The following is a 27,824-nucleotide window of genomic DNA, read 5'->3' as shown; positions in this document are numbered from 1 at the left end:
TTATCCATTCAAAATAACTAAAGCTGTGCAATGTTGTGCAATAATTCGTTTGTTATTGTATGGAAAAAATTAAATTATAAATAAAATAATTAAAGTAATATCAGTGATTTGCCGAAAACTTGAAATAAAATACAAATGATATTAATTTCCACAGGGGTATGATTAATGTACTGCTTGTCCATAATACTAATAAAGGGTATATTTCACAACACGGGGACACGAGAAGCAGCCAGCAAGAAAGACGAAAACCGATGAGAACGGACTTGGCATGCATTCTGCCCATCTACCGCTATGAGAGGGTAACCTGTTCCAAATTAAACCAGGAAAGGTAAAAGCAATGTCTTTTTATTGCGTATGTACAGAAATTGTGTATATTGTTGGCACTAGGAGCTCGTATTTGTGAACACTCGCCGCGCCTCTGAGTTTGACTGCATGCAGTGCTCCAGCTCTATAAATATATTGAACTTTATAGAGGTTTTGCAGCTCCCACCATTATTTTCTTGACAAATATTCACACATTTACAGTGTTTGGCTGAATGTTAAACACAATTTGTTGTAGCATACTCAATGCAGAACATGTTGCGTGTTCTAGAGTAAGTTTGAAATGCCTAAAATAGTAAAAACTAAGGTTTATAAAGCCTAACTTCCATGTCATAGAAAACGACATTTGTCACGTGCCCTAGAAGTACTACACTAGTACACAGTATTTAAATAATAAGATGCGTATAAGAAACATTAAGATTATTTCTACATTTACTGCATACTAAATGTTTCTATACTTGACCTATATACTGTATTATTTCAACGTAATGTTATAACTACTGTTGGAGTGTTAGTTGTTTGATAATTTGCCAGTACAACAAATATTTTTTGTGGGTTTTACCTATAAATACATCCACGGTTTACCTAAATTGTAAACTGTAAAGCGGTACGGTACACTTCTTTTTTCGTCTATTTAGATTAAGTTGTGTTTAATTGTTGAGAGTACCAGAGAATCAAGGTGTTTAGTGGAGGGAAACTTGACGTGTGTCAAATAATAACAAACAAAACAAAACAAGAGAGGGTCACCCTAAACACAAAGAAAGACAGGTCACTTCAGGTCAGGTAAAACCAGAGTTGGATTGCATGGAAGTCTTCAAATGTGAAGGGAATGGACAGTTTGTGTGTTCCAGTTCCTATAGTTACACATGCTATATGGACATAATTTGAAGTATGCGTCATGTAATTACATTTTCCAAATTTGCATATGTTTTTAAAAGTCCTGTATTGTATACAATTAGTTGTTTGAGAAGAAATGATGAATTTTATCATATTTTGTGACAGTGCTGATAAGTATTATGAACCTTCAGCTGTGTTTATCAGCACTATTACATGTAAATGTGTTTCTCATTGATGTAGCATTTTGTGGCATTTTTTGTATGATTGTAATTCCTGGCATCTTGTTTAGTAGTATCATTGGACATGCTGTATCATTGAGTGTTTTCAAATCACAGCTCATTACATCGTAGTTGGCTCCTTTTGATTGATTGAAGTGTGTCCATTACTCCTAGAACTAAGGAAGACAGTTGGAATACTCTGCATATTGAAGTGTATTTATTGATGAGTGATTTTTATGAACATCGTTCATTTTATTGTCATGGATTAAAATATGATAGTATCCTTTTTGTGGGGAAAGATACATTTAGTTGAAACTGTTCTAATTCTCTTTGTTTGTAGTCATGGTTCTAGAATCTAGACATCTAATACAAATTTGTCCATATAGAATTAGTGATAATATTTAAGTTGGTAGAAGTTATGGTAAAATTTACTGTACCTTGAGCCTCTGCTGAGGACTGATTGTGATGTTGTAATCTTTGATCATGGCATTTAAGTGTTGATTAGAGCAGGTTGTTTTTCACAAACATAAAACAGAACCCTTTATGTTTGTTTGTTACCATTTGAACTTCTTTGATGTCAGTCAGATTTAATTCATTCAAATCATGACAAATGTGTGCAAGATGCTTAAAGTGCCAGGGAAAAGAACTGACCATTGACCATTAACTTGTTAATGTCATCCAAGAGAAAACAACATATAAAACTAACTAAAAACATTTCTTCATGGTGTAAGCAAAGGACATTTAAGATACAGATAAAGTGTCAGGATTGCAAAATAGTACCTTATCATGAAAGTAGCTGTTTACCCACACTACTGGAATTTAGGGTGGTAGATGATATATTTTTGACTGTCAGGGCTGTGTTCATCATAAGTAGCTTCTTGTTAAAAATAGAAATAGTTTTGATTTATTCTAGAAATGGAAATACAATATGGTAATCATGACACTTGATAGTGATAGTATGCCAAATGAACTTATGTTGTCTTTATTTTACTCTGTCTTTGATGCCCAAATATATGAATACATACCTTTGAAGGGATGGGGGGGTGGGGGGTATTACTTATTCCGCTTTCAACCAGGAAGGTATTAGTTTGTACACAAAAGACTACAAGTTGGGAAAAACAGGATGTTTTATGAAAGTAGAAATTGATGAGAAGGTTCTGTAGAACATTGTTGCCTTGACCCAATTTCAGTTTGTGGAAAACAAACACCAACTGTTAGATATAAATATGTAAATGACCTTGATTTTCTCAGCTAGAGTGTATCAATCATCTCTCTTACAATGTATCATGAATTCTGTTGACATGAATATAACTTTCAGCATGTTGATTTTCTTGTTATCCTTGGCAGGGGGAAGAATGCTATTGGTTAGAGAGAATTTGATGGATAACACCAGATATGAGCAGAAAAGGAGGGAAAGGTATTTAACATATTTTGGTTATTACGAGCAACTAGGGGCACGTTCTTGAGAAACTCTACCCACAGTATGTACGACATAGTTGGTAAAAAATGATACTGTAACGTGTTGATCTCATCATGTTTGTTTTGTCACTTTATTTTTAAGAACAGTTGTCTTCTTATTGTGGACAGCTTGTAGAATTATGTTGATAGACTAGTCACTAGTAACATCGTAATTTAACCTTACCAGTGTTTAATGTTTTGCTTTTCATTTAGTCTATAAACCATTTCAGCATATTAAGTAAGATACATTACCAATGGTGTAGATGAAAAATGCTTATACATATAGTACTACTGTCCGAAAGCGACTTTGGTACACTTTGCCAAATTGGTGACTACAGTAAAAGCTCAATGGAGTGCAAGCTAATCAAAAGTGATATTTTTGAGTAGGGGTTTTGAAATAACAAAGTAATAACTCGTCAATAATAGTTTATGTTCCAATTATCATTAAGACAAACTTTCAAAGTTGGTATAGTATTGGCTATTGGAGTACTATTCAATTATTGGTAGGTGTTTGTCAGCTTGGAGGATCTTACATATGCCACATTCTGTCAAATCAACACAGTTACCTTGTTAAATTAGTTTTATTTCAAATTGACAGGGAATGAGTCCAGTGATGACAGTGGTGAGAGTCGTTATCTTGGATCAGCAGTTGATGTTTTAGAGTTGAAGAAATACAAAGACAGAGTTCCAGATAGTACTCACCACAATCATCACTATACCAGAGATAGAAGACCGTTTCGATGTCACAGAAGTGCAAGCCCCCGAGAAAATCACAATTACAGACACCAGCCACCTCCCTATAGAAGTGGGTCTCCCAGGTTTAGAAGCTGTTCACCAAGCTCTGGTAGTCCCACATTCAATCATCGCAGCCACAGCCCTCGATACAGCCGTGCTTCTAAAAGTGGTAACCTTCATTACTATGGCTCTAGAAGTAGTCCACATGATAGCAATGACAGAAGTAGTCTGTATCGATCTAGATCCAGCCCAAAATATCACAGTCCCAGTCCTCAGTTGTATCAAAGAGATACTTACCAAAAGAAAGCAAATTGCAGAAAAACCAGAAGTAGAAGTCCAGAAGAATATTCTAATAGCTTCAAAGATGATCCCAGTGATGAAGACAGCTGTGATAGTGGTAGAAGTAATAGTAAGATGTCTAACAGACTTGATGATGCTCTTGACGAGATAAACGATGTCAAGCGTAATGAGTTTCATAGTAACAAGCTTGATCAACATCCTGTTGCAGCTGCACAAGATAACTCTCAGCAGCCATTGTTTCCTGGTATGTACAGGAGTCCAGTGTTTTATCATGCATACCCGGAACAACATAATGGTTTATGGGCACCAATTCATAATGGCCAAGTTACTCCTCTTTTTTCACCTATGGTTTATGGCTATCAACAGTCACCTAGTGCCATTCAGTCCAACCATGACAAAGATTCTACACTGCAATATGTTGTCAACAGTGATATTAGTACTCAGCTGCTATCTGTTCTACAACCTAGTAGAGTGAATGCCCAGCATGCTGCATCTGTACCGTTGACAGGGGTTGCTGTACATGGCCAACCTACCTCAGCTGCTCAACAAACAAGGAGTTTTGTTCCAGAACAAGCTGTGGCAAGTATCAGAATTCCAGTAACAACCAACTCTTCACAGCTTCAACAGCAGCTACCTACTCACAGTACAGATAAACTTAATTCTCAAGCTTTGCTAGCTTTATTACAGAAACAAAATCAACAATCTGCTAGTAGTGGGCAGACTTCCAGGTCATCTACAGCTCAGTCAAGTCCAGCCCACAGACCCCTACTCCAATCAAACATGGCTGATGCTATGTTAGATACAGAGTGGATGGTAGCCCAACAGTGTCTTCCAAGTAGTCATGACAGGAAAACTCCACCAACTCAAGAACAATGTCTAGCTGCTGCTGTACAAGTAGCTCTAGGTAAGACCTCTTATTAAAAACTGTCAAATGAATTGATTTTATATATGTGCACATGTACTAATTTGATGTAAAAACAAGATTTAAGTGGAACATGTATTGTGAGATAGATTATGATAGTTCCCATATGGTCAAGTCAAGTCAATCCCCTCATCCTAGAATCGTTGGGGCACTTCGCTGTGAACTCCAACTCTCTGGATCTGAGTTCCAATTATCCCAAGGTCTGCTCCTTCTTCTCTTTCCTTTCACATTCCCATGCATGATTGTATGAGCCAGTGATCCTGGCCAGCGAGTGATATGACCAAACTGAAGTTTGCGTCTATGAGCAACCCCCAGGAGCAGTTCAAATTCACCCATGTGGTCACCATCACCTTAAAGCCACAGTGAGATCTACAGTCATTGGACACTATTTCAAAATTGTTCCTTTATGTAAAACCATCCTACTGTTATACGTTTACATTGAATTTTATTTTAGAAGAAGAAAAACTATTACTTTTGACAGAATGTAATGATTTCTGATTGAGTAGATTTGTTTATTTTGAATAGCTTCATCAATGGCTATAATTTTGGCGAATCTCTTTCCATTGGGAAGAAAGGAGATAGCCCCCCCCCCCTCCTCCTCATTACAGTTTTCCATCTACTTTGATGAAATAATTTTGCCTTCTTTAAAGTTTAATGAAACCCTCACTGCACATGGCTATGTCTCAAGATCTGCTGAGAGATACTTTATCTTAATCTATTTTCTCAATATGTATATTTTACAGCAAAATCAGAGACAAGTTCCATGTGTACAGTATCTTCTGAATCGCTGCCAGCTATTGGTGTATTCTGGGACATTGAGAACTGTCCTGTACCATCCAATAAATCAGCTCTCACTGTAGTTCAGAAGATCAGAGATAGATACTTTCATGGACACAGAGAAGCAGAATTCATGTGTGTTTGTGATATCAACAAAGAAAATGCACATGTTATTCAGGAATTGAATGATGCACAGGTAAATCAAAGCTACTGTTGTATGTTACTTACTGTGATCATGTATTTTCCACTGTAACTCATAACAAGACAGGCTTTTCATACATCTCAAGGAACTATTCCCCCAAGTACTACATTAATTTTCCTATACTGAGTTTGAGTCTAGTTAAAAGTATGTCGTGTCCTACAAAAATGTTACAAAAATCTTCCCAACTGTGGAGTTCTATTCTTGTACAGATCACTATGTAATGGCTCTACACACATATGTTTGCACAAGTCCTTTGTATGGTTGTTCCCCTACAATATTTACACATGTACAATGTCATTCAGTATTGTTAAATCCCTGCATATCACGGCTTTGTTTTTTTATTTCTTCATACAGGTAACAGTTGCTCATATTAATGCGACTGCCAAGAATGCCGCGGATGACAAATTACGACAGAGTTTGAGACGTTTTGCTGATACTCACAGTTCACCTGCCACTGTGGTGCTGATATCAGGTATTAAAACTTTGTCCCTTTAAATTGACATGATGAATAAGTGCTGTCTTCCTCATCTAGATGTAAGTTTGAAAACTTTTATAAAGTTGTTGTGAAACTATGTGACTTTGACTTTACAAGGTCAAGATAATAATGAACAATGAGAAAAAAAAAACGATATCCTCCTTTGAAAGTGGGGTTGAGTTTAAAACCTAATTCTAGTAACTAACCATGATCTTGAAAAAATGAATAAACGCTAAACTCTATCGATGAGTTCGATGTATATTAATCTAACAATTTCATGGTAGGTCACAGTAAACTGTAAAGTAATTGTGTTTTTGAATAGCTGACTATTGTTATTGTACTTGCCAACAAGATTTGTCCTTGCCACAGTTGTTAAAGCCCTGTACACATGCCTTGTGCTAAACTTACATATACATTGACAAATTTATTGTATTTAGCTTACCTGGTATGTACATGTTATTGAGAAGATCTAAGACACTTGGTATTGCTTATTTATGGAGCTAGTACTATGATTGAAGTGAAACATTCTCTAACAGAATCCAACCATCAAATCATGGTTGGACTTTTGTCATCAGTAATGGTGTATCTTAACAGCTACTTGTGCTGTAAGTGTACAACATTATATTTACTGATTGAATTTGATTATGACCTCCTGTGTATTTTTGTAAACCATATTACAGGAGATGTCAACTTTGCCAATGATTTATCTGATCTGCGTCATCGTCATAATCTGAACATTGTTCTAATTCATCGACCCGAAGTAGCTGATGCACTGCTTGCCTGTGCTCAAACTACAGTATGTTACACTGACTTATTGAATGATATACCATTTAAATCACCAACCAAGGTAAGTCATGTATTAAGTCACAATTACACCTGTACTAAACAGCTGGTGTTTATTTTCAACACATTGTTGATATTTTTATGAGTTTTGGTAAGGATGTTCTTGGTGACCTTAAGAAATAATTACTAGGCAAGATGGTTTGATTGATTGCTGATATGCAATTTGGGCCTAAAAGTGCAATAAAGACCTAAACTCAAGAACTGGTGTGGCAGATTGATCTAATCTTCAGTGGCATGTTCCAAGGAATGCCTAAATGCAAAGTTGTTGAAAACAACTTTATGTGATCCCTAATATACAGACTTGTATTAATGAATGTCAGATATTGTTAGTTAAAAATGTACTTAAAAGATAAATACAGCAGGTTCATATCAACAATAATTAGATATTATTCCCCAATATATTTCTTCATTCAACCAAGAAAATATTAGTGACCAAAGGGACCTTTGTCACTACTGGTCTAATGACTCATAGTGACAACCCTTTGGTCACGAGTATTTTCTGGTTGAATGAAGGAAAATATTGGAGAATAACATAATTATACCATCGCCGGTAATATCAAAGAAAAATCAGGGAAAGAAATGGCAATTTTGAATGGTTTGACTCATATTTGGAACACAGCAGAACCAGTGATGTAGACATATGTTGTCGTGATGTAGAACAACCAGAGTATATATTCCATATGTTTTGTTTAACTTGGTTCATGCATGGTATAATTAGATAATATACCTCAGCTATCATATAGTGCAGGCCATTGGATAGATTTTGTTAATGTAGAATTCTCACATACCTGACATAGCTATCATATAGTGCAGGCCATTGGATAGATTTTGTTAATGTAGAATTCTCATATACCTGACATAGCTATCATATAGTGCAGGCCATTGGATAGATTTTGTTAATGTAGAATTCTCACTTACCTGACATAGCTATCATATAGGGCAGGCCATTGGATAGATTTTGTTAATGTAGAATTCTCAAGGTAGAATTTTTCTTTTTTATATTGAACAGACTATTAATGGAAATGAAATGACTGAGGTGTTGGTAAGTAACTTACCAAGTGGTAAAGAATATGGTCAGATTCGTAATCGACTTCGTCAGCTGTCTGATAACTGTGGTGGTAGAGTTAACATTATTGGTGATAAAGCCATTGTCAAGTTTCCTACTGCTGATAGTGCTGCAAGGTAAGGCTTGTCATGATTAATAAAAGACATTATTATAACAAGTGATAAAAGCTTGGGATATAAATTAGTTTAAATATCTAGTACAAATTTGTAGTTTTACACTGTATTACATCTACCACTGACTGAGAAGTGTAGTTATCAGGTAATGTTCTATATTTCTCATGTAGAGCTAAAAAGAGGATGGACGGGGAAGATGTGTTTGGAAGTAAGATTTCAGTGCTTCTTACCAGTAAAAGTAGAGTTCTGATGCACGCCCTGAATAATGGTCACAGGAAAATTGGGGAATCTCCAGAGAGGAAAGGGAAGAGGAATATCCAGGAACAGGGACAGAGAACAGATAATGTAGAAAACCATACAGACAATGACAAATCAAAGACAGGTATGTTGATAATTCTAGGCCCTCTATAGACCTCTTTCTTCTAACTTTTCAGACACCATAAAAATAAGGTTTGACAGTGTTGGAAAGACTGGATATATATGGAAAGACTAATCTCTACATTCAGTGAACTTCAGTTGTGGACATTTTGTTCGACTGTGATTTAGAAATAGTGTTTAGGATTTACTACATTTGTATATGAATAACTGTAATCAACTGAGTGATCGATTTGTTTTGGTGGAATAAGTTCGTCAGTTATCTTGGTATTTTGAAGAAATGTATACAGGATTGGCTGCAATGATAATGAGGATCAGCTAATTGATTGATTTATTGATTTGAGATCATAGCTGGCTGGCTTGGTAGCTTGAATAATGTGTATTAGGTGTGTTTGTAGTGATGATTAATGAACTCGTTAATTTTGTAGTTGATTGATAGATGAATTAGTGAACTAAGTAAAGTTTGATTGATTGATTGATTGATTAGTTGAATTGACTGAGTCATTGAAGGACTCAATTGGAGGTCAAGCACCTGTGGTAATTTCACCATTCAGTGTGTATGCACCTGTCTGATTACTTATAAATGTTAATGTATTCAAACTTGGACAGTTGACATTGTATTGAACTACACAGATTTGAGTGAATTATTCTTGTTGGTCAGTTTGCTGTCACAGCTCTCAAACAACCAATCAGAGAGACTGTAATGAGATTATAGTATGCTATCCAGCTGGTAACTTTTCTTGTATGAGAATACTTAGGTCATAGGTCAATGTTGAGAAGGACAGTTATGTAAATTTATTCATGTTAAACCATGGGAAGAAAAAAGGTGTGAGTCCAGTTAGGGTGTGCTGAAATTCAACTTCAATGTGTATGTCATGGATATTGTCTGTCAATCAACTATTTTATGTAACCCAGAAAAATCCAGTCGAAGTGCTCTTATGATACAACAACAATTGTACCAAGAGAAACAACAACATCATCAACAACAACATTTACGGAGTGAAGAAAAGAAGAAAAACTGGGATACAAATAGAAAGAGATTCAATCAGATTACTGACAAGAGGCAAGGAATTCAGTCACCAGTGGAAGATGGTGAGAAGAAGATGAATATCCATGTTGTAACTCCATTCAAACGGAAAGAAAGTGGTAAAGATGATGTAGATGATGGCTACAGGAGATCATACCAGAAAGGTAGCTACACACCAGAGTTCTATCAACAGTATAGTATGGATTGCAGTTATGGAACTATCAGACACAAACAGGTAAAAAAGTGGAGTTGATTTGTATGATATATTGCTTTGATTTATCTTTGTAGGTTTGGTAAGACTTTCCTCAAGGCCCCAAACATTGCCATGTCAGAAAGACATGAGGCAAAAGATAAATACTAACTTTTAGGTTAGGATATTTTAGATTGATGGGTAGTTCTGATAGTGAAGTATATATATTGTATTTTTAGGCAAATATCTTAGTCCTGTAACAGGTGAGCATCTGCACATATAGCTACCACATAACTCATACAGGTTAATACATAGTAGTGACTCAATTCAAGTGTCTATCCCCATATTATCAGATGCATGCTTTCTTTAACACCTTGACCTTTGACCTTGACCTTTATGGTAAATTATCAAAATCAATCTATTCTCTGTATACACTGACATTTCGTTGTCAGTTCTTGGACAACGGTGATGCAGATCAAGAGACATGCATGTATAATTGTGATGTTCCAATTACTTTTGACTGCATGGCAACCATATTTGCTGTTAATATCCCACCATTTGTACAGTAGCTCAGGATCCATTAGACAAGGATTTCATTCAAGTGTCTACTACATGTACTTACCTTCCTGTGGGTGTTGTTAGATTTGACCTTTAAAAAAAACATGCCATTTCATCCGTTACACAGTAACTAAGTAACTAACTAATTAATTTAAATTGTGTACTATGTAGCAATGTTATTTTGATACTGTAGAGTTCACCTGTACCACCTATCTATGGTCCTGTGTCACCAACCTGGCGGCATTCACCACCCATGATGTCACCAACAGGTCTACTTATACCACAGTACCCCAATGGAATTGAAATATTAGTTGGTAACTTAGATGAGAGATTACCAAAGAAAGAATTGAGAAAAATCCTCCTGTCAGTATTCAGACAATATTGTAAGGTGAGACATTAAAGTGGCCATATGGATGAGAATTTGGTATTTATTTTGGATTTTTATTTGATAAAACAGCTTCACTATGTTTTTCTACTTGAAAAAATAATGTGAAATAACATATACCAAGTCCATGTTCACAACTCAATAAACTGCAAAAGATTAAACAATGTGTAAAATGTTTGTTATTGTACATATAATAACAAACCGTTTGCATCTTTTTGCAATGTATTGAGTTATGAACATGGACTTGGTATATGTTATTTCACATTATTTTCTCAAGTAAAAAAACATAGTGAAGCTGTTTTATCAAATAGAAATCCAAAATAAATACCAAATTCGCATCCATATGGCCACATTAAATGATTTGTCTCAGTGTTGTTAACAATTTGAAAAGTTTGGAAAGATAGTGACAAATACTACTTGTATGTTTGTGTACATAGTTAGGTATAAATAAGCTACCACACTTTACTACATATGAAACCATCATAATAACTGACTGAGACAAATATGAACATGATAATAATATAACACATGATTGCAAGTGTGGCGTACTCTGGGTATTTGTCAATCTGATTAAAATCTGATGTTAGATAGGCTGGTTTTCCTGTATTTACCTTTATTCCATCGTTATTGCGTCTTTTACGTTAGTTTTTTTTTTTCCTGGGCGAACGCGTTGGAAAGGCGTTCGCCCAGGAAAAAAAAAAACTAACGTAAAAGACGCAATAACGATGGAATAAAGGTAAATACAGGAAAACCAGCCTATCTAACATCAGATTTTAATCAGATTGGGTATTTGTATGAGTACTTGCAGTGTTTTATATAGCCATACTTTGATGAACATACTGATAGTGTGTGAAAGTGCAACACAAAACAGTGCAAGCATGAGTGCAAATACTCTTGAGTACTCACACTGGCATTTCCTCATCATAGGGTTAGGTTATTATTATATTATATTATGTTTATCTGAGTGGTAGATTTCCATAAAATGATAGTGTATGATCCTACAATTTTGTGGTCAAGGAATGACTGCCTACTCATTTGCATATAATTTGCATATAATTTGCATGCAAGTATGTTATAATGTTTTTGATAGTGCACTGCCGTGTAAATACAACTAGTATGTGCGAACACCGGTGCAAATAATCTCTGGTACACCTCATACTCTTGAGTACATATACTACGTCGTAAACATTATGTAAGTTACCTAGAGTATATCACCTCTAAGATGAACTAGAGAATAGCTGTTACAATTAGACATTGATTGCTACAGTTTCAGAGATATCTGCAATCCATACATCACCTGTATGTCTTACTTATTTTCAGTCTTAATGTAGTTTGACTTAATTCTTCAATTTTTATCTTACAATAGGTTCTGCATGTTGGATTTAGTTCAGTCAGTGAGGCTGCATTACAGGCTATAGTACGAGTTCCCCGTATAGCAGATGCACACCTAGCAGTGGCACATATCAATCGATGTAAGATTGGTAGTAAAAGAGTTCATGTAACTCTTGCACCAAACCCTAACTCCAACCTAGACTACTTGAGGCAAGTCACTGATACATCCTTTGTTTTAGCAGAAGGGAGAGGAAATACCTTGGTTGACATCCTTCTGTTAATCTGTCATAGGAAATGTATTTATAAAGCTGAAGGATTCTCGTGAAAGTTGTATATACCAATTGTCATTATAATCCTAACCAAAGTTTGTTATAAGAGACATTGCACAGAGACATTGATACCAATAGGGTCTGTCAGAAGTTAAGCATTTCTTGAATCATGCAAAGTTACAGGAACTTTATCTATGTTTTTGGTTGAGTGCAGTAATTGCAAGGCATTCAAATTGTCATGTATTGTAATGAGCATCATGTAAACTGTTGTGTTTTGTTTTGAATTTCCACAGAAATCAAGTAGTATCATTACTTAGTGATGTACCAGGAGGAAGTCTTCCGTTATTTAAATGTTCAGAAATCTATGAAAATAGGTGAGTGACTGTAAAGTATTGAAACAAAGTGAGTTATGATGGACAGTTACAATGATTAGCAATTTAACAAAACAAAGCATAGACTCTGAGGTGGTTATTGTAAATACCTATAGTGATTGCTAGTGTTCATTTGTAATTATTTCTCAACCACATTTTCATCAAAGACTGACACACTAAGTTCTTATGTTGTTAGAAAAGAAATAAGCTGGAAATTGATGTTGTATTAACTGTGTTACTGTAATTTTGCTGTATATTGCAGATTTAAACGTCCTCTGCACGTATCTGATTTGTATCAAATACCTGACACTGTCGTTGTACAAGACACAACTACAGGACGCATTGTGTCTCTCACCTACTATGCCTGTAAAGCTGACAAACTAAGCCAACTACCTACTGGATCCAGGAATTCACCTATTATTATTAGTCCTATTCCATCAAGGTTAGTGAACAAAGTGTGGGAATACATGTTTGAGATGAGAACTAAAGAATACACAGTTTTGTACCTTGGTTCATATGTAAACTTTAGCTGTGGGCTGAAAATTATTCAAGGGCCATAGAAAAATCCATGGAAGATAGAAAAAATGTTACACTACATCCAATTTAGTTTTGGTGATTCACACATATTAAAATGATACGTTATGTTTCACATCTTGAAACCATGACAGGAATATAGAAGGGCTTCAGAAGTTGAAGTTTCAGTGTGTTGTGATAGTGAAAATACTTGTACCAGGGCCCTGCATAATATACACTAGTATTAACTGTCACATGACATTCTAGGGGTTAAGGGGTTGTATTTGTAAAGGCATAGTAAAATGAAATGAAAGACTTGTACCATTATTTGGGGTTCAATAAATTTCTGATGTTTTGTTTTACAGGGAACCCACACCTGAACCCTGTGAAGAATACTGTTCAGTTCATGACAAGCAAACTGAAGGAGAGTACAAAGTGCAAGATGAAAATCCTTGTGTTGTTGTATCATTGAAGACATTCTCTGCACAAGTACACACATTGCTGCAGATTCACGATGGCAGATTACCTCTCATTAGGTAAGTAGGGTTATTTTAATGACAAAGTGATGACATAGGGAAAGTCGTTGTTTAGCATGCTTTGTTATGTGTGGTTGATTCAAGCAACAATAAAATACAAAATATACAGCACAGTTATCGACTTGGAAGACATAAAGTTTACAGCTTTTCTGTTTAATTTTACACCATATTTTAAGTGAAACTATGCCTGACGAAGGGTAACATGACATATTCATTGCAATTAAATTGTACTTGTTATTGCATATTGCTCAATCTTTGATAAGCTGTGGTTTTGTATATCATATCACCCCCACAATTTGCCCTTATATAGCAGTTCTGGTTGCAAAGTTATTGGTAATTCCTTCATGTTCAGGGCATTGAAATGTAACCCTATCCTTGTCTGTATGATTTTATTTACAGTTTACCAGTGTGCTATTCAGCAGAGTTTCATCCTCTTGAAGTGAGTGATGATCTAGGTGTATGTCTGGAACATTTATTAACCTGTATTCAAGGTGTTAGAGTAGCAGTCAGTAAAGACAGTTTTAAAACTGTTTGCTGGAGTCAGAATAACTGCAGACCACCAACTCCTACTCCAGGTAAATAACTTTCTAATATGACCTTAGTTGTAGACTGCCAACTCCCACTCCAGGTAAATAACTTTCTATAATGACCTTAGTTGTAGACCACCAACTCCTACTCCAGGTAAATAACTTTCTATTATAACCTTCAATATGGATACTAACTAACTGTTGGTTTTATTCTATGCTGACTTCAAATGTCTCCATTTTTTCCAAAATGTAACTTGATGTGAATTGAATTTATGTGGACTTCTCATATATCCTTTTGTTTTCTAAAATATTGACAAGATGTCTTGCACAAAGATGCAGGAGTGCTTTATGGTATGGCAAAGGAAGTGAACATATCCATTTCAAGAATTGAATGTATGACATACTGTCTTACTTAGGGAACATAGACTAATACATTTAGTTAGGAATGTGATCTCTACAGCAACCATTGCCATGACTCTCAGTGTCAAAGTCTTCATAACGAATGTTCAAGCACTGACGATCACACCTATAACAACTGAACTGGTTTTGGTAAAAGCAATATATAGTACATATGGATGTCTTGGGAAATGAACATTCAAAGATAAAATAAATGAAATAAATTTAAAAATGTTTTTCTAATACTTTCATATGCTAACAGTTAGTTCACATCAAATCTGTCTTTGCATAAAATATAATTTGTCAAAATATTGCATCAATTCTAGACTTCAAATTTTTCTGAAATTACAATTCAATATTGTATGTTAATTTCTTATTTCTTGCCATGGCGTACAGGTGGAATTCTGAGAAGTCCCAGTCCCATTCTTACACCACAATTGTTCCAGTTCAGCAAAGAAGTGATAGAACTTCTGAAGAACAGTACACATTGTCGCATGTCATTCAGTAAATTCATTCCTGCCTATCATCATCACTTTGGTCGTCAGTGTAGGGTTGCAGAATATGGTTTTACCAAACTTATAGAGCTATTTGATGCAATTCCACACATCATACAGGTATTTGGTTTATGTCATCCAGATAATAATAGTACGCTACTAGTATCATAGTTTCAGCCCATGTAAAACAGCACACTGTTAACGTTAGTATACTGGTGTGAGGCAACGAAAAGAAGCATTTCAAGTGCCTTAGTATTAGAATGGTTTGGAACTATATGTTTTGACTTTGCAAAGTATCAGTTTAAAGTAAAACCTCAAATGCTGTATATTGACAGATTAAACATTTATGCAATATACATGAAACTGTAAACATGTGTATAGAATATATCAGATATCTATGACAACACTGATAATACTTGTTGATGTTTTGTTGATATCATTTGTTTAGGTGATGGGGGTGTACAGTGCCAAGACATTGACTTTGACACATAGGTCTCAAGTGAAAAGATTCACTCAAGATTTATTGAAAGTACTCAAATCTCAGGCCAGCAAACAGGTATGTTTACCTATCTACATATGTACTTTGTCTTTGATTTTAAAGTCATATCTTTGATCCAATGGTATTTAGTGTGGCTATCTTGTCAGACTTTTCCAGCTATAACACTAAATAATTGGAGCAGTTTGATGTAGTAATTACTTGTACATTGTCCTAGTATATCAAATTTTTACCAAATTATTTGGAGATAAACTAACAAACTGTTTTGATTTATGTTCCAATCTTACAGCCAATGCTTCTTGTGTGTTACTGGTCCAGACTTGACTATCATTTATGTGATCACTTGATTAACTTGTTAGCTTATTGCAGCAGAATTTTGAAGTCATGCAACAAACTAGTGATTTAAATCTAATGTATAGTAAAATTTGTAATTTAGAATAACATGTTGTATTTTAGGTGACTGTCAGTGACTTTCCTGCAGCTTATCATCGTTGCTTTAGTCGTAACTGGCAAGTCACCGACTATGGAGTGTGTGAACTTCATGACTTGCTACCTGAACTTCCTGAAAACACTGTCATGGTAAGTTTAACATTAATCTGGACATGTTAAAAACATTTATCATTTATGTCATTGTAATGTTGTGAACATTCTGAAAATGGGATAATGAGAAAACCTATTGTGAACATCATTGATAGCAGAAATGGATTGTTTTTTGTTTAATATTACCTGGTCTTTTAGAGAAAAAACGTTTTCTGAAATTGTGTAAAGATGAAAAATGTCTTACCTCAATGTTTGTATTTTTCATAGATATCTGGACATAATGATGATACTATTATTTCTATACCAAGGAGAGGTAAGTCATCAATTTTGACAGGATCACACTTCTCTATTTAAAGAGTAAGCCACAACTTTTGCCATATCTCTGTCTTTCTCTATGTCTCTGAGTGTATCATCTCTCTCTTCCTCCTCTGTCTCAGTCTGTCTGTCTGTCTGTCTGTCTGTCTGTCTGTCTGTCTGTCTGCCTGTCTGTCTGTCTGTCTGTCTGTCTGTCTGTCTGTCTGTCTGTCTGTCTGTCTCTGTTTGTCTGTCTGAGTCTGTCTGTCTGTCTGTCTGTCTCACTCCATGTCTGTCTGTCTGTCTGTCTGTCTGTCTGTCTGTCTGTCTGTCTGTCTGTCTGTCTGTCTGTCTGTCTGTCTGTCTGTCTGTCTCTGTCGCTCTGTCTCTACTTCTGTCTCTTAAAGGGTTGTGAATTATATATAGCAAGTAGATGGGATTACTTGAATGTGGTTGCTTACTATCTTGCCTAGATCAAACTGAGGACGAGAAAATGAAGACCAAGAGGTTTTCCAAAGATGTGATAGACTTGTTAAAACATCAACCAAGATTTAGACTACAGTTCCCAAAATTTATACCAGCTTATCATCATCATTTTGGACGACAATGCAGAGTTGCTGATTATGGGTTTAACAAGTTAATTGAATTGTTTGAAGCAATCAGTGAAACTGTAAAGGTCAGTATGCATATCACTCTTTACAAATACAAATGTACACACTATAGAAATATGACTATTACTATAGACAGGTTTCAAGATACACATACGTAATAGGATGTAGCCTCTCATATACATGTAATTGTGCACATGGATTAATACTAATACTAGTGTCCACACGTTTAATTTGGTCTAAGTGTAAGTCAGTACAAGGTTCAGTAATGCCACAAAAATGGGAAAACTCTCTTCATTCATTTAGGCCTACTGGTAGTTGGTTGGATAATAGTTTGGTGTTGGGCATAAACCAACAGTAGATTCAATGAAAGTGTAAAGTGTACTTAGATAAAGACTAGGAGAACTCTGGACAATTTGCAGTTGAAAATTTCTGTGTGTGATTGAAGCATTGTTTGCATTAAATCTTAATGTAATTATAATTAGAATGATACTTAATTATCAAATAAAGCAATAATATCAGTATTTGCAAACTTTGTATGATAGATATCAAAAGTGAAATCATGAACTCCCTTGCAGTGTTTAACTGTGTAGCTAATATACAAAAGATATGGCTGTCCTATCTCTAAATCTCATCTGGTAAATAGATTTTATATCATATAATCTCATCTGGTCTATTAGATTTGATATCATATAATCTCATCTGGTCTAATAGATTTTATATCATATAATCTCATCTGGTCTAATAGATTTGATATCATATAATCTCATCTGGTCTAATAGATTTGATATCATATAATCTCATCTGGTCTAATAGATTTGATATCATATAATCTCATCTGGTCTAATAGATTTGATATCATATAATCTCATCTGGTCTAATAGATTTGATATCATATAATCTCATCTGGTCTAATAGATTTGATATCATATAATCTCATCTGGTCTATTAGATTTGATATCATATAATCTCATCTGGTCTAATAGATTTGATATCATATAATCTCATCTGGTCTAATAGATTTGATATCATATAATCTCATCTGGTCTAATAGATTTGATATCATATAATCTCATCTGGTCTATTAGATTTGATATCATATAATCTCATCTGGTCTAATAGATTTTATATCATATATTCTCATCTGGTCTAATAGATTTGATATCATATAATCTCATCTGGTCTAATAGATTTTATATCATATATTCTTATCTGGTCTAATAGATTTTATATCATATAATCTCATCTGGTAAATAGATTTTATATCATATATTCTTATCTGGTCTATTAGATTTGATATCATATAATCTCATCTGGTCTAATAGATTTGATATCATATATTCTCATCTGGTCTAATAGATTTGATATCATATAATCTCATCTGGTCTAATTGATTTGATATCATATAATCTCATCTGGTAAATAGATTTTATATCATATAATCTCATCTGGTCTATTAGATTTGATATCATATAATCTCATCTGGTCTAATAGATTTGATATCATATATTCTTATCTGGTCTAATAGATTTGATATCATATAATGTCATCTGGTCTAATAGATTTGATATCATATAATCTCATCTGGTCTAATAGATTTTATATCATATATTCTCATCTGGTCTAATAGATTTGATATATAATCTCATCTGGTCTAATAGATTTGATATCATATAATCTCATCTGGTCTAATAGATTTGATATCATATATTCTCATCTGGTCTAATAGATTTGATATCATATAATCTCATCTGGTCTAATAGATTTGATATCATATAATCTCATCTGGTCTAATAGATTTGATATCATATAATCTCATCTGGTCTAATAGATTTGATATCATATAATCTCATCTGGTCTAATAGATTTGATATCATATAATCTCATCTGGTCTAATAGATTGGATATCATATATTCTCATCTGGTCTAATAGATTTGATATCATATAATCTCATCTGGTCTAATAGATTTGATATCATATAATCTCATCTGGTCTAATAGATTTGATATCATATAATCTCATCTGGTCTAATAGATTGGATATCATATAATCTCATCTGGTCTAATAGATTGGATATCGTATAATCTCATCTGGTCTAATAGATTTGATATCGTATAATCTCATCTGGTCTAATAGATTTGATATATAATCTCATCTGGTCTAATAGATTTGATATCACATATTCTTATCTGGTCTAATAGATTTGATATCATATAATCTCATCTGGTCTAATAGATTTGATATCATATAATCTCATCTGGTCTAATAGATTTGATATCATATAATCTCATCTGGTCTAATAGATTTGATATCATATAATCTCATCTGGTCTAATAGATTTGATATCATATAATCTCATGTGGTCTAATAGATTTGATATATAATCTCATCTGGTCTAATAGATTTGATATCATATATTCTTATCTGGTCCAATAGATTTGATATCATGTAATCTCATGTGGTCTAATAGATTTGATATCATATAATCTCATCTGGTCTGATAGATTTGATATATAATCTCATCTGGTCTAATAGATTTGATATATAATCTCATCTGGTCTAATAGATTTGAAATCATATATTCTTATCTGGTCTGATAGATTTTATATCATATATTCTTATCCAGGTATTGGATCAAGGAGATGAAAAGAGTGTAACCTTGACAGAATTTGAACAGTTAGCATTGATAGCTAAACAAATCATTCAAATCTTAAAGAGAAATAAACCTCAAAGTCTTGTCATTGATGAGTTCTTATCTACGTATACCAAACACTATGGACATGCTATATGTCTTGAAGATTTCAATGTGACATCAACACATCAACTTATGGCTAAACTACCATGTGTTGTACAAGTAAGTTCTCACAACTTGTATGTTTGCAAGGGCTTTTGAGCCTGGCCCTTGGTGTCAGAAAAGGGAATCTGTTGAGATTTCTTTAGATTGCTGTACTTTGAATAGTTACACAAAAGCTTACATAACGGCGTGATCAAGGTCCATAGTAATACCGAAATCTTGCATTTGTTTCTTATTTACCGATCCAATGTAAATGTATTTTACTGTCGACATAAAAGTTGAGGAAGAGCCATAATAAAATACCTTAGGGTAGGATAAGCTATGATTGAAATATGAAATGATGATAATGAGAACATTAGAATTTGCAAAATAGAACATGTCTCAGTAACCCCATCTACACGTAGGTCATCCTACCTGAGGCAGTCCCAAGTCCTACCTGAGGTAGGATTTGTGTCTACACGTAGGAAGGTTACAGCGTAGATGTCGCGTGTTCCGTCCTGACAGTACATAGGACGAAGTCAGGAGGGTTGCGTCTACACGGGCTTCAAACTATCCTGAATCCTACCTCAGGTAGGATTTTTAGTGTCGTCTAGATGGGGCTATTGATTCATTGCAGCCTATCATTGATTACCTTACTATGTATTATGTATGTGTTGAATTAACATAATTTGTTTGATTGAAATGTGTTATTTACAGATGGTTGGTGACGATGACAAGGCTGCCATATGTCTTATTGATAGAACATGTCTACAGGAGTTTGCACATCAAACATTGGTTTTACTAATGGAGGAAGAGGATGGTAAACTGGCTCTTGATGAGTTTGCTGATGCATTCTATGCTGTTTGGGGACACCGTGTCATTTCTATGGAATATGGTTATAGTAAATTAGTGGATTTATTAAAAGCAATTTCAGCAGTAGTAAAAGTAAGATATGTCACCAAATATTTCCAAAGTGGATCTCCTGTAAATACTGCAATAATGAAAGGAAGACTGGACATGAATTCTAATAGCTATAATATGTACTAACTCTGTCTAATGTAGTCCAGTGTTTATCTTTATATCCTGGTAGTAGCTTTTACAGACCAACATTAATGGTGGAAAGGCCTGACTTTAGAGGGCTCCTAAGCTGTACTACAAGGTCCACAAAAGCCATATTCGGGCTGTGAAGGTTTTATCATATACCTTGTGCCATAGAAACATCATTTGAATTACATAACTACATACATTTATAGTAAAACATCATTTTATACTCATTAATAAAAAATCCAAAGCAAAACACTGAGTGAACGGATGTCAAACAAGCACACCATTTGACAAGTTATCACATTTGTCTTGATTTTGCCAAAAATTGTGAATCGGGTGTGCTGTTGAGTTTGTTGTGTCACATGTCATTGTTTCCACTGTTATTTTGTGACAAATGACCTCTATTGACCTCTATTGACTCTAATATATGTAATTGATTCATTGTTATTCTTCAGGTACGCAGTGAATGGACAGACAAATGTTACGTAGAGCTAATAGCTTTACACCAGTTTGCTAGAAAAGCTCGTCTTCTCCTTAGAAAGCACCATGGTGCCATCTCCTTTGGTCAGTTTGCTGATGCTTACTACCATGAGTTTGGAACCAATTTACAGCCAAGTCAGCTTGGATGTGGTAATATGACTGCTTTGCTGGCACTCATACCCCAAGTGTTGTCCATCACAGGCAGAGGACAAGGAAAGACTGTTACATTGAACCCAGACATGAAAGGTGATGAGATACCCACTATCAATTGACAGAGAGAGATGTAGAGTCTCTCACAACATGCAACAGAGAACTAGCAATCCCGCTATCTTGAATGGTGCATTGTGGGATATACAGTACAGTACAATCTGTCACGTTGCTTTGTACTTGTAACCATAAATAGTCTAGTCATAGTTGTCCATACTTTGACAAGAGGGTTATCCCTCCAATCACAAGGTTAACTATTAATACTACAGCTACAAATAATCCCATCATCCTCTGCATCTGAGTACCGTATGCTCAGTTCTGATTGTATCATTTATAATGACAACAGTACCTCTAACCTTGTATAATATTAATTGTTTGGTTTGTACAATTTCTAGTCATACCTGTTTGTATGTAAGTTTATAACAATACTTCTTTGAATGGGATGGCCCTGGATGATTGCATGTTTTACTTTGTTAAAACCAGAATTACCGGGTTGCCATTAGTAACCGTAATGACATTGTTAGATGTAGGTGTGACAGTGTTTGTGTCACTGCATATTTACTTTTTGGGTATTGAGAAGGAAAAATAAGGTTTAAAGAATGCACATGTGAGGTGTTTCCAGGATAGTACATATTTTTGTATCTTTGTGTGAAAGGTTTTTATACAAGGACACATTGTTTTATTCAAATAATTTGATCTGGTTGACAGCTCGTGCCATAAAACGATGTGTGAGTAAGCAGAGTAGTTCTGACAGTAAAGGAAGTAAAGAAGATGAATGTGATGATGTCATCATAGAAGGAGAAGGTAAGTAATAGCTGTAATTACTAGTAGTCATCATTGGCAATAGTCTGTTTTGCAGTTGCAAGATGTATTGCATGAGACGATATCACATATATTGTTACAAACATGTAGGTTTGTTTTGTCTTTACTATGTTAGAAATGACATTTTCATCATGACATGATGGAAAAACATGTCGACCTCTTTAAGTGTGGGTGATTTTATAGAACAAAGACTAAACGCCACCAATGACACTGAAGGATTTCACTGGTAAACCCTGGGTACAGTCAGGTGATAACCATCCCTGTAGGTAGCACCTGCAAACCCCCTGTATATACAGAATACATGACGTTGTATGGGGAGATGCATGATGCATCTTGGAACTGGCAACCATTCTATTTCATGCCAACTTATGGCCTATGTATGACTTCATCACCAATTCATTTTTGCATCTATGTTCCAAAGTCAGTCTTCAGTCTATAACCATTGGATTGGATGAGGATGTATAGTTCACATGATAATTATGTGAGGTGTAAACAGCAATATGATTAAATTATTTCAGTTGATGAGAAGTCAGATAGTACAGGAGGAAGTCACAATCCATCTCCATCAATTGATGAGAAGTCAGATAGTACAGGAGGAAGCCACAAGCCGTCTGCATCAGAAAATGGCCCAAAAGGTAAATTTGCTTACTGATTCTCATTTTTTTTTCAAACCATGAACTGTGGTTTGTATCTGTGTGCTGTTAATGAAATGTTTTGTTTATATTCTTTGGTGTATATCCATTCAAGCTCTTTATTTTACTTAAAAAATAAGGATTACCAACTGTAATCATTGCACCATTTATCTTCCCAACTTCAGTTTATGTTTCTGCTAACATTAAAAAGAAATTACTGCCATCATCATTGTCATTCCAGCTGCAACTTTGTAAATTTTAAGTTTATCCTATAATTTGCTTGCTTTGTTGTCTTTGTAGAATTATTGAATTTTACTTCTCCCAATCATTTTGAAGAAGATCTCCTCTGCCATGGCCTTGTACCTTCCTGTGTTCCATCTCCAGTATTAAAACCTGAGTATGCACCATCTCAGGAGAGAGATCTGATATGTTTTGACTCTCCACCTCCTCTTGCAGGTACTTGTTGTGTATAATTTATCATCACTATGTAGTTCCCATGTGTTTACATTCATCAAGCGCTTTGCATAGATATATATCACATTTGTCTACACTTGGTCCTATGTAAACAACAGTAAAGGCGCAATATCAAATGTACAAGAGGAATTTTTCAACTGTCTGAGGAATACCATATACCACTTTGCTTCTTACTCTTGCTGGCACAGCCTGGAAGTGGCTATAGGCATCAATTCCATCTGTGCATATGTCCCTATATATGCAGCAAGCATTCATACACATGACCTTGTTCAGCAATACTCAAACCAAATTCATCCAAAAGCGACAGATATTTCATTGAATGTATGTATGTCTGTGCTGCACACATTAGTAAACTAGAACAACTCATTTAAAGAAATGACATTGGAAGGACTGAAGATAGCATGATGATTGTACATGTACTCAGAAATTATTATCACTGTTTTTCACCTTTGTAATATTTCAGATTTAGAAGTAGCCACTGAAGACAAGCTGACAGATGTCTTAAACCTGTTAGATTCAAGTAACCATGAGAACATGACACATGGTAGCAGCACATTCACTTGTGGTGGTGGTCCTTTCTATGATGTATCAGTGTCTGTAAATGCTTGCAATAATGATAGTCTACAAACTAGTGATAAATCTGGGGCTACAAATGCTGTCGGTGCACTCACTCCATCTTCTCTTGATGCTTCAGATGAATGCTCTTCCTTATATAGTTACAGTGATGTTGCTAGTAACACTAGCACCCCTAACTCAATGGATATAACTCGGCCAAGATCAAGGGGTTCAAATAAACCGGTTCAAAGAAATAAAGGGAAGTACAAGCTGGCCGCTAATTTCTTTCTGCCAATACAAAAGCAGTGACTGTAAGAATGGCAAACAATGATCTTGTAGTGACGTACATATATGCTCAAAATCTCTTTTCTTTTATCTGTGTATTTACAATGGGAATTACATCCACAGGTGATATGGACATCTCATTAAATTCTTTTCAATGTTAGCATATGCATATAGTTTGGTGCAATGTGAAGTACATATAGTAAATATATATGTAATGTAGTAACACTATAGTTAATGCCAGCTTGTTGTCAACATTCTTTTTCTGAGTAAAGAACTCTTTAAATCATAGTTAATACCTAGATTGAATCAATGTTATATTATTTTCTACATTATGACTGTGGAGCACTTCCATGGACATGGCAACGAAATGGCTGGCCCTTAATACACAGGTCTTTAATTGATAACACACAACTATTGAATGTTTGGCACATGTTCTTTTTGAAGCATGTGACACATAGTTTAAACTGATTATGATGTCTGTGAATCTTACCATTATACCAACTTGAAGGTTCTCCACCAAAATCGTGGATAGTGGAATGTACACAAGCTATGTGCATCCTACCACATTTGTCCTCCATTATCAGGGCACAAAAGGTGTCACCAAAAATACTGAATAGTTGTGTGCTCAATTATAGTCTGTCAGAGGTCAATGTCCTACATCAATGACTTGTCTATCCCTGTAAACAAGGAACTGTGTAGTCCATTGACTAATGTTTGTTGTCTTTTGATATAATGATATCAATGACTGTGTCTGTTCTATGTTCTCAACTGCTGTCAAGTATGGTATGTTTAGTTCTCGGACACAGTGTGTCATTGAATGTACAGTGAAGTGCGATGTCGATGACTGTGTTGACTTAGTGTGATGTCAGTGACTGTGTATTGACCTGTCCTAATGTAAGTGACTATGTTTTGAATTGGTCTGATACCAGTGACTGGATTTGTTGTAATGTTTGTGACTACATGTATATGTGCACTTAGTCTGATGTTGACTCTGTGGATATAGTCTGTTGTTGACTCTGTGGATATAGTCTGTTATTGACTCTGTGGACTTAGTCTGTTATTGACTGTGTACTTGTTCTGATGTTATTGAATGTGTGGACTTCGTCTGATGTCGATGACTGTGTATAGACTTGGTCCATGTGGTGAGCGACTTTCACCAGTGTATGTTATAGTGATAGTGATAACAACTTTCACCAGCGTATGGTATGTTGATGAGTACCTCACCAGTGTCTAATATGGTATAAATGATTGCATATAAGTAAAGTAGGGTCAGCCATGCCATGCACCCATGAAGTATTAGTGCTTAGCAGCTGATGGTCATAGTCTGTCACTGATCCATCAAAATTGTAATGCTCAAAACAGGACACTAGATTGATCTTTAAAAGATGGAGAAGACATTCAAGGTCTTCATTATATACTTGGGCTTTGAAAGTCCTGTATGCAGAGGTTTTCAAGAAACTTTGTTGTCACCTAGATCTTGGAGTCCAGGGTCTATGGATTTAGTAGGTCACAGAAGAGATGAAAAGAGCCATGTACAATGTATACAGAAGTCATGTCTGCAAGATGCTTATTAACTTGTGCACCAGACAAAAACTTTAAAACGTAGACATTTCTCTCAAGATAGTGGAAACACCAAAAAGCCATATATGAAAAGGAATGTCAACCAAGTCATTCAATTTGATTTTTTTCCCCATGATAATTAAAGTATCAGGCCAAAATACCACGACGACATTTTGCTTTGTAACTATGTCATGTTGTCTGCATGACAAATAGATATGGTAATTTAATGGCTTCTATCAAGTACAAGGCTCGTAATGGACACAAGTTAAGATGTTCATTTTTTTTGTATTACATGATGGATTGTTTTCGCCAAATAATTATTTATTTTTCATTAGTTTTATGCTGGATTTTTCTAATAATATGTCTACAATTGTTTTTGTAGACATAGTGTAGATTGTGTTGACCTACTGTGGCAGAGTAGTATGATCAGTGACAGAGACCATCATTATCTTTAACTATTAAGTTGTCAAATGTGCACCATACAGTGGTATTATATACAATTATTATGCATGACTTTGAGACAACAGATATTGTCAACCCTTCATATGTGTTTAATAGATCATTTAGAAACCATTTTTCCTATCAAACAAATGGTGTAATTTCTTGCTTGGTCAGTGCACTTGATTCTCTATATGTTATCAGCTGATTAAAATGCATACTGAAAAGTCAACTTGTCTTGTTAAGTTGTTAGTTCATTATTATGAGTTAGTCTGTAAGGTGACGGGGTACCCTCATGCATCGACAAACCCCTTTCAGTGCTAGCTGATAGGCATGGCATTACGTTGTATCTTACAGACTAATTATGAGTAAGTGGAATTGCATGATTGCTTGATTGAGTATTGGAGTGGTAAAATGAGTGGCACAATTATCACCAAGACATTGGTGTTTCATCTTGAAGTTTTATTATGTAAATTTTATTATCAAGACAAGGTCATGTTAATACTACTATTAACATTACATGAGAGAGGCCAAGTGTCTCAGGGTGTATCTTGAAAATAACATGCAGAAGCGTTAAAGGGTGTTTTGCTGGCCATGTTGCTTGTAAAATTCCATAGTACATGTCATTGAAGGGGTGGGTGTAATTTGTCATGCATTAGCCCAGACCATTATTGTCACATCTTTGATTTATAGGTAGAGAAGTTGACGGAGATCTCATCACAAAGTACAACAAAGGCAAGGCTTATGATTCATGGTTTGGAGTTTGGGTTGGGTTGAAACTTGCCATTTGGCTGAAAGACCACTTTAAAACAGCGAGTCAATCTTTAGTTGGGATGTTCCTAGGGGTGTCCAGGTAGGATGATTTGATCCATGTTATGAACTTTTGATTGCAAAAAAACCCAAAACAATTTGATGAAAACAGTCGGACAGATTGGTAGGATGATGTGTGTTATATACTTCCATGATTTGATCCATGTTATGAACTTTTGATTGCAAAAACAACAACAACAACAACAATTTGATGAAAATACAGTCAGATAGATTGATCCAAAATTGACAGGGTCATTGTAGTAATTGATGTTCTTAGAATGTAATAATTCCGATATCAGTATCCCTAGAAATGAAAGTACCAGTAATAGTAATGCCAATGGCTTACTCTGGCAATCACGACTGAAAAAGTTGCCATTTGATGATTTGAGCTATATGCTTCAAGTTGAAGATAAGAAATACAGAATGTGAGGTGGTTTATAAGGTAGGTCTGGATAACAGGTTTGCTTGCATGTTCACCAGATTTACCTGGGAAAGGTCTAAGGTAATCGCCAAATATCTACTTTTCACAAAACCCCATTCTTCCCAGGATGGGATGTACCAGTCT

General features: G+C 35.0%; 1 protein-coding gene across 3 annotated transcripts; it reads left to right on the top strand.

The window, feature by feature from the left end:
• The first annotated feature begins 217 nt into the window (after positions 1-217).
• Positions 218-26,672, top strand: LOC144435973 (meiosis regulator and mRNA stability factor 1-like). 3 transcript variants are annotated; one of them, XM_078124619.1, is made up of 28 exons: positions 218-328; positions 2,724-2,793; positions 3,433-4,425; positions 4,468-4,773; positions 5,535-5,764; positions 6,125-6,242; positions 6,926-7,092; positions 8,098-8,270; positions 8,438-8,649; positions 9,558-9,904; positions 10,611-10,805; positions 12,169-12,344; positions 12,697-12,777; positions 13,037-13,216; positions 13,653-13,823; positions 14,223-14,398; positions 15,143-15,360; positions 15,689-15,796; positions 16,193-16,315; positions 16,544-16,589; positions 17,044-17,246; positions 19,806-20,033; positions 20,670-20,897; positions 21,452-21,722; positions 22,392-22,487; positions 23,024-23,140; positions 23,438-23,593; positions 24,075-26,672. In XM_078124619.1, exons 2-28 carry the CDS (start codon positions 2,772-2,774, stop codon positions 24,473-24,475), a joined length of 5,742 nt encoding a protein of 1,913 aa, XP_077980745.1. In that variant the 5' UTR covers positions 218-328; positions 2,724-2,771; the 3' UTR covers positions 24,476-26,672. The 3 variants fall into 3 exon arrangements, with proteins under 3 accessions (XP_077980745.1, XP_077980744.1, XP_077980746.1); XM_078124618.1 differs by having other exon boundaries at positions 3,433-4,773; XM_078124620.1 differs by lacking the exon at positions 23,438-23,593 and having other exon boundaries at positions 3,433-4,773.
• The last annotated feature ends 1,152 nt before the right edge of the window (positions 26,673-27,824 follow it).

The sequence above is a fragment of the Glandiceps talaboti genome, chromosome 5, assembly GCF_964340395.1.
Source record: "Glandiceps talaboti chromosome 5, keGlaTala1.1, whole genome shotgun sequence".
Lineage (NCBI taxonomy): Eukaryota > Metazoa > Hemichordata > Enteropneusta > Spengelidae > Glandiceps > Glandiceps talaboti.
The sequence above is the reverse complement of the archived record's forward strand: the minus strand, read 5'-3'. Positions and strand labels throughout refer to the sequence as shown.

Bases quoted from the DNA above. Each gene is read 5' to 3' on its own strand.
- LOC144435973 (XM_078124618.1), top strand. From the start codon at position 2,772: ATGAGCAGAAAAGGAGGGAAAG. The intron at 10,806-12,168 runs GTGAGACATTAA...ATCTTACAATAG, and splicing joins TATTCAGACAATATTGTAAG to GTTCTGCATGTTGGATTTAG. The intron at 16,316-16,543 runs GTAAGTTTAACA...TATTTTTCATAG, and splicing joins TTCCTGAAAACACTGTCATG to ATATCTGGACATAATGATGA.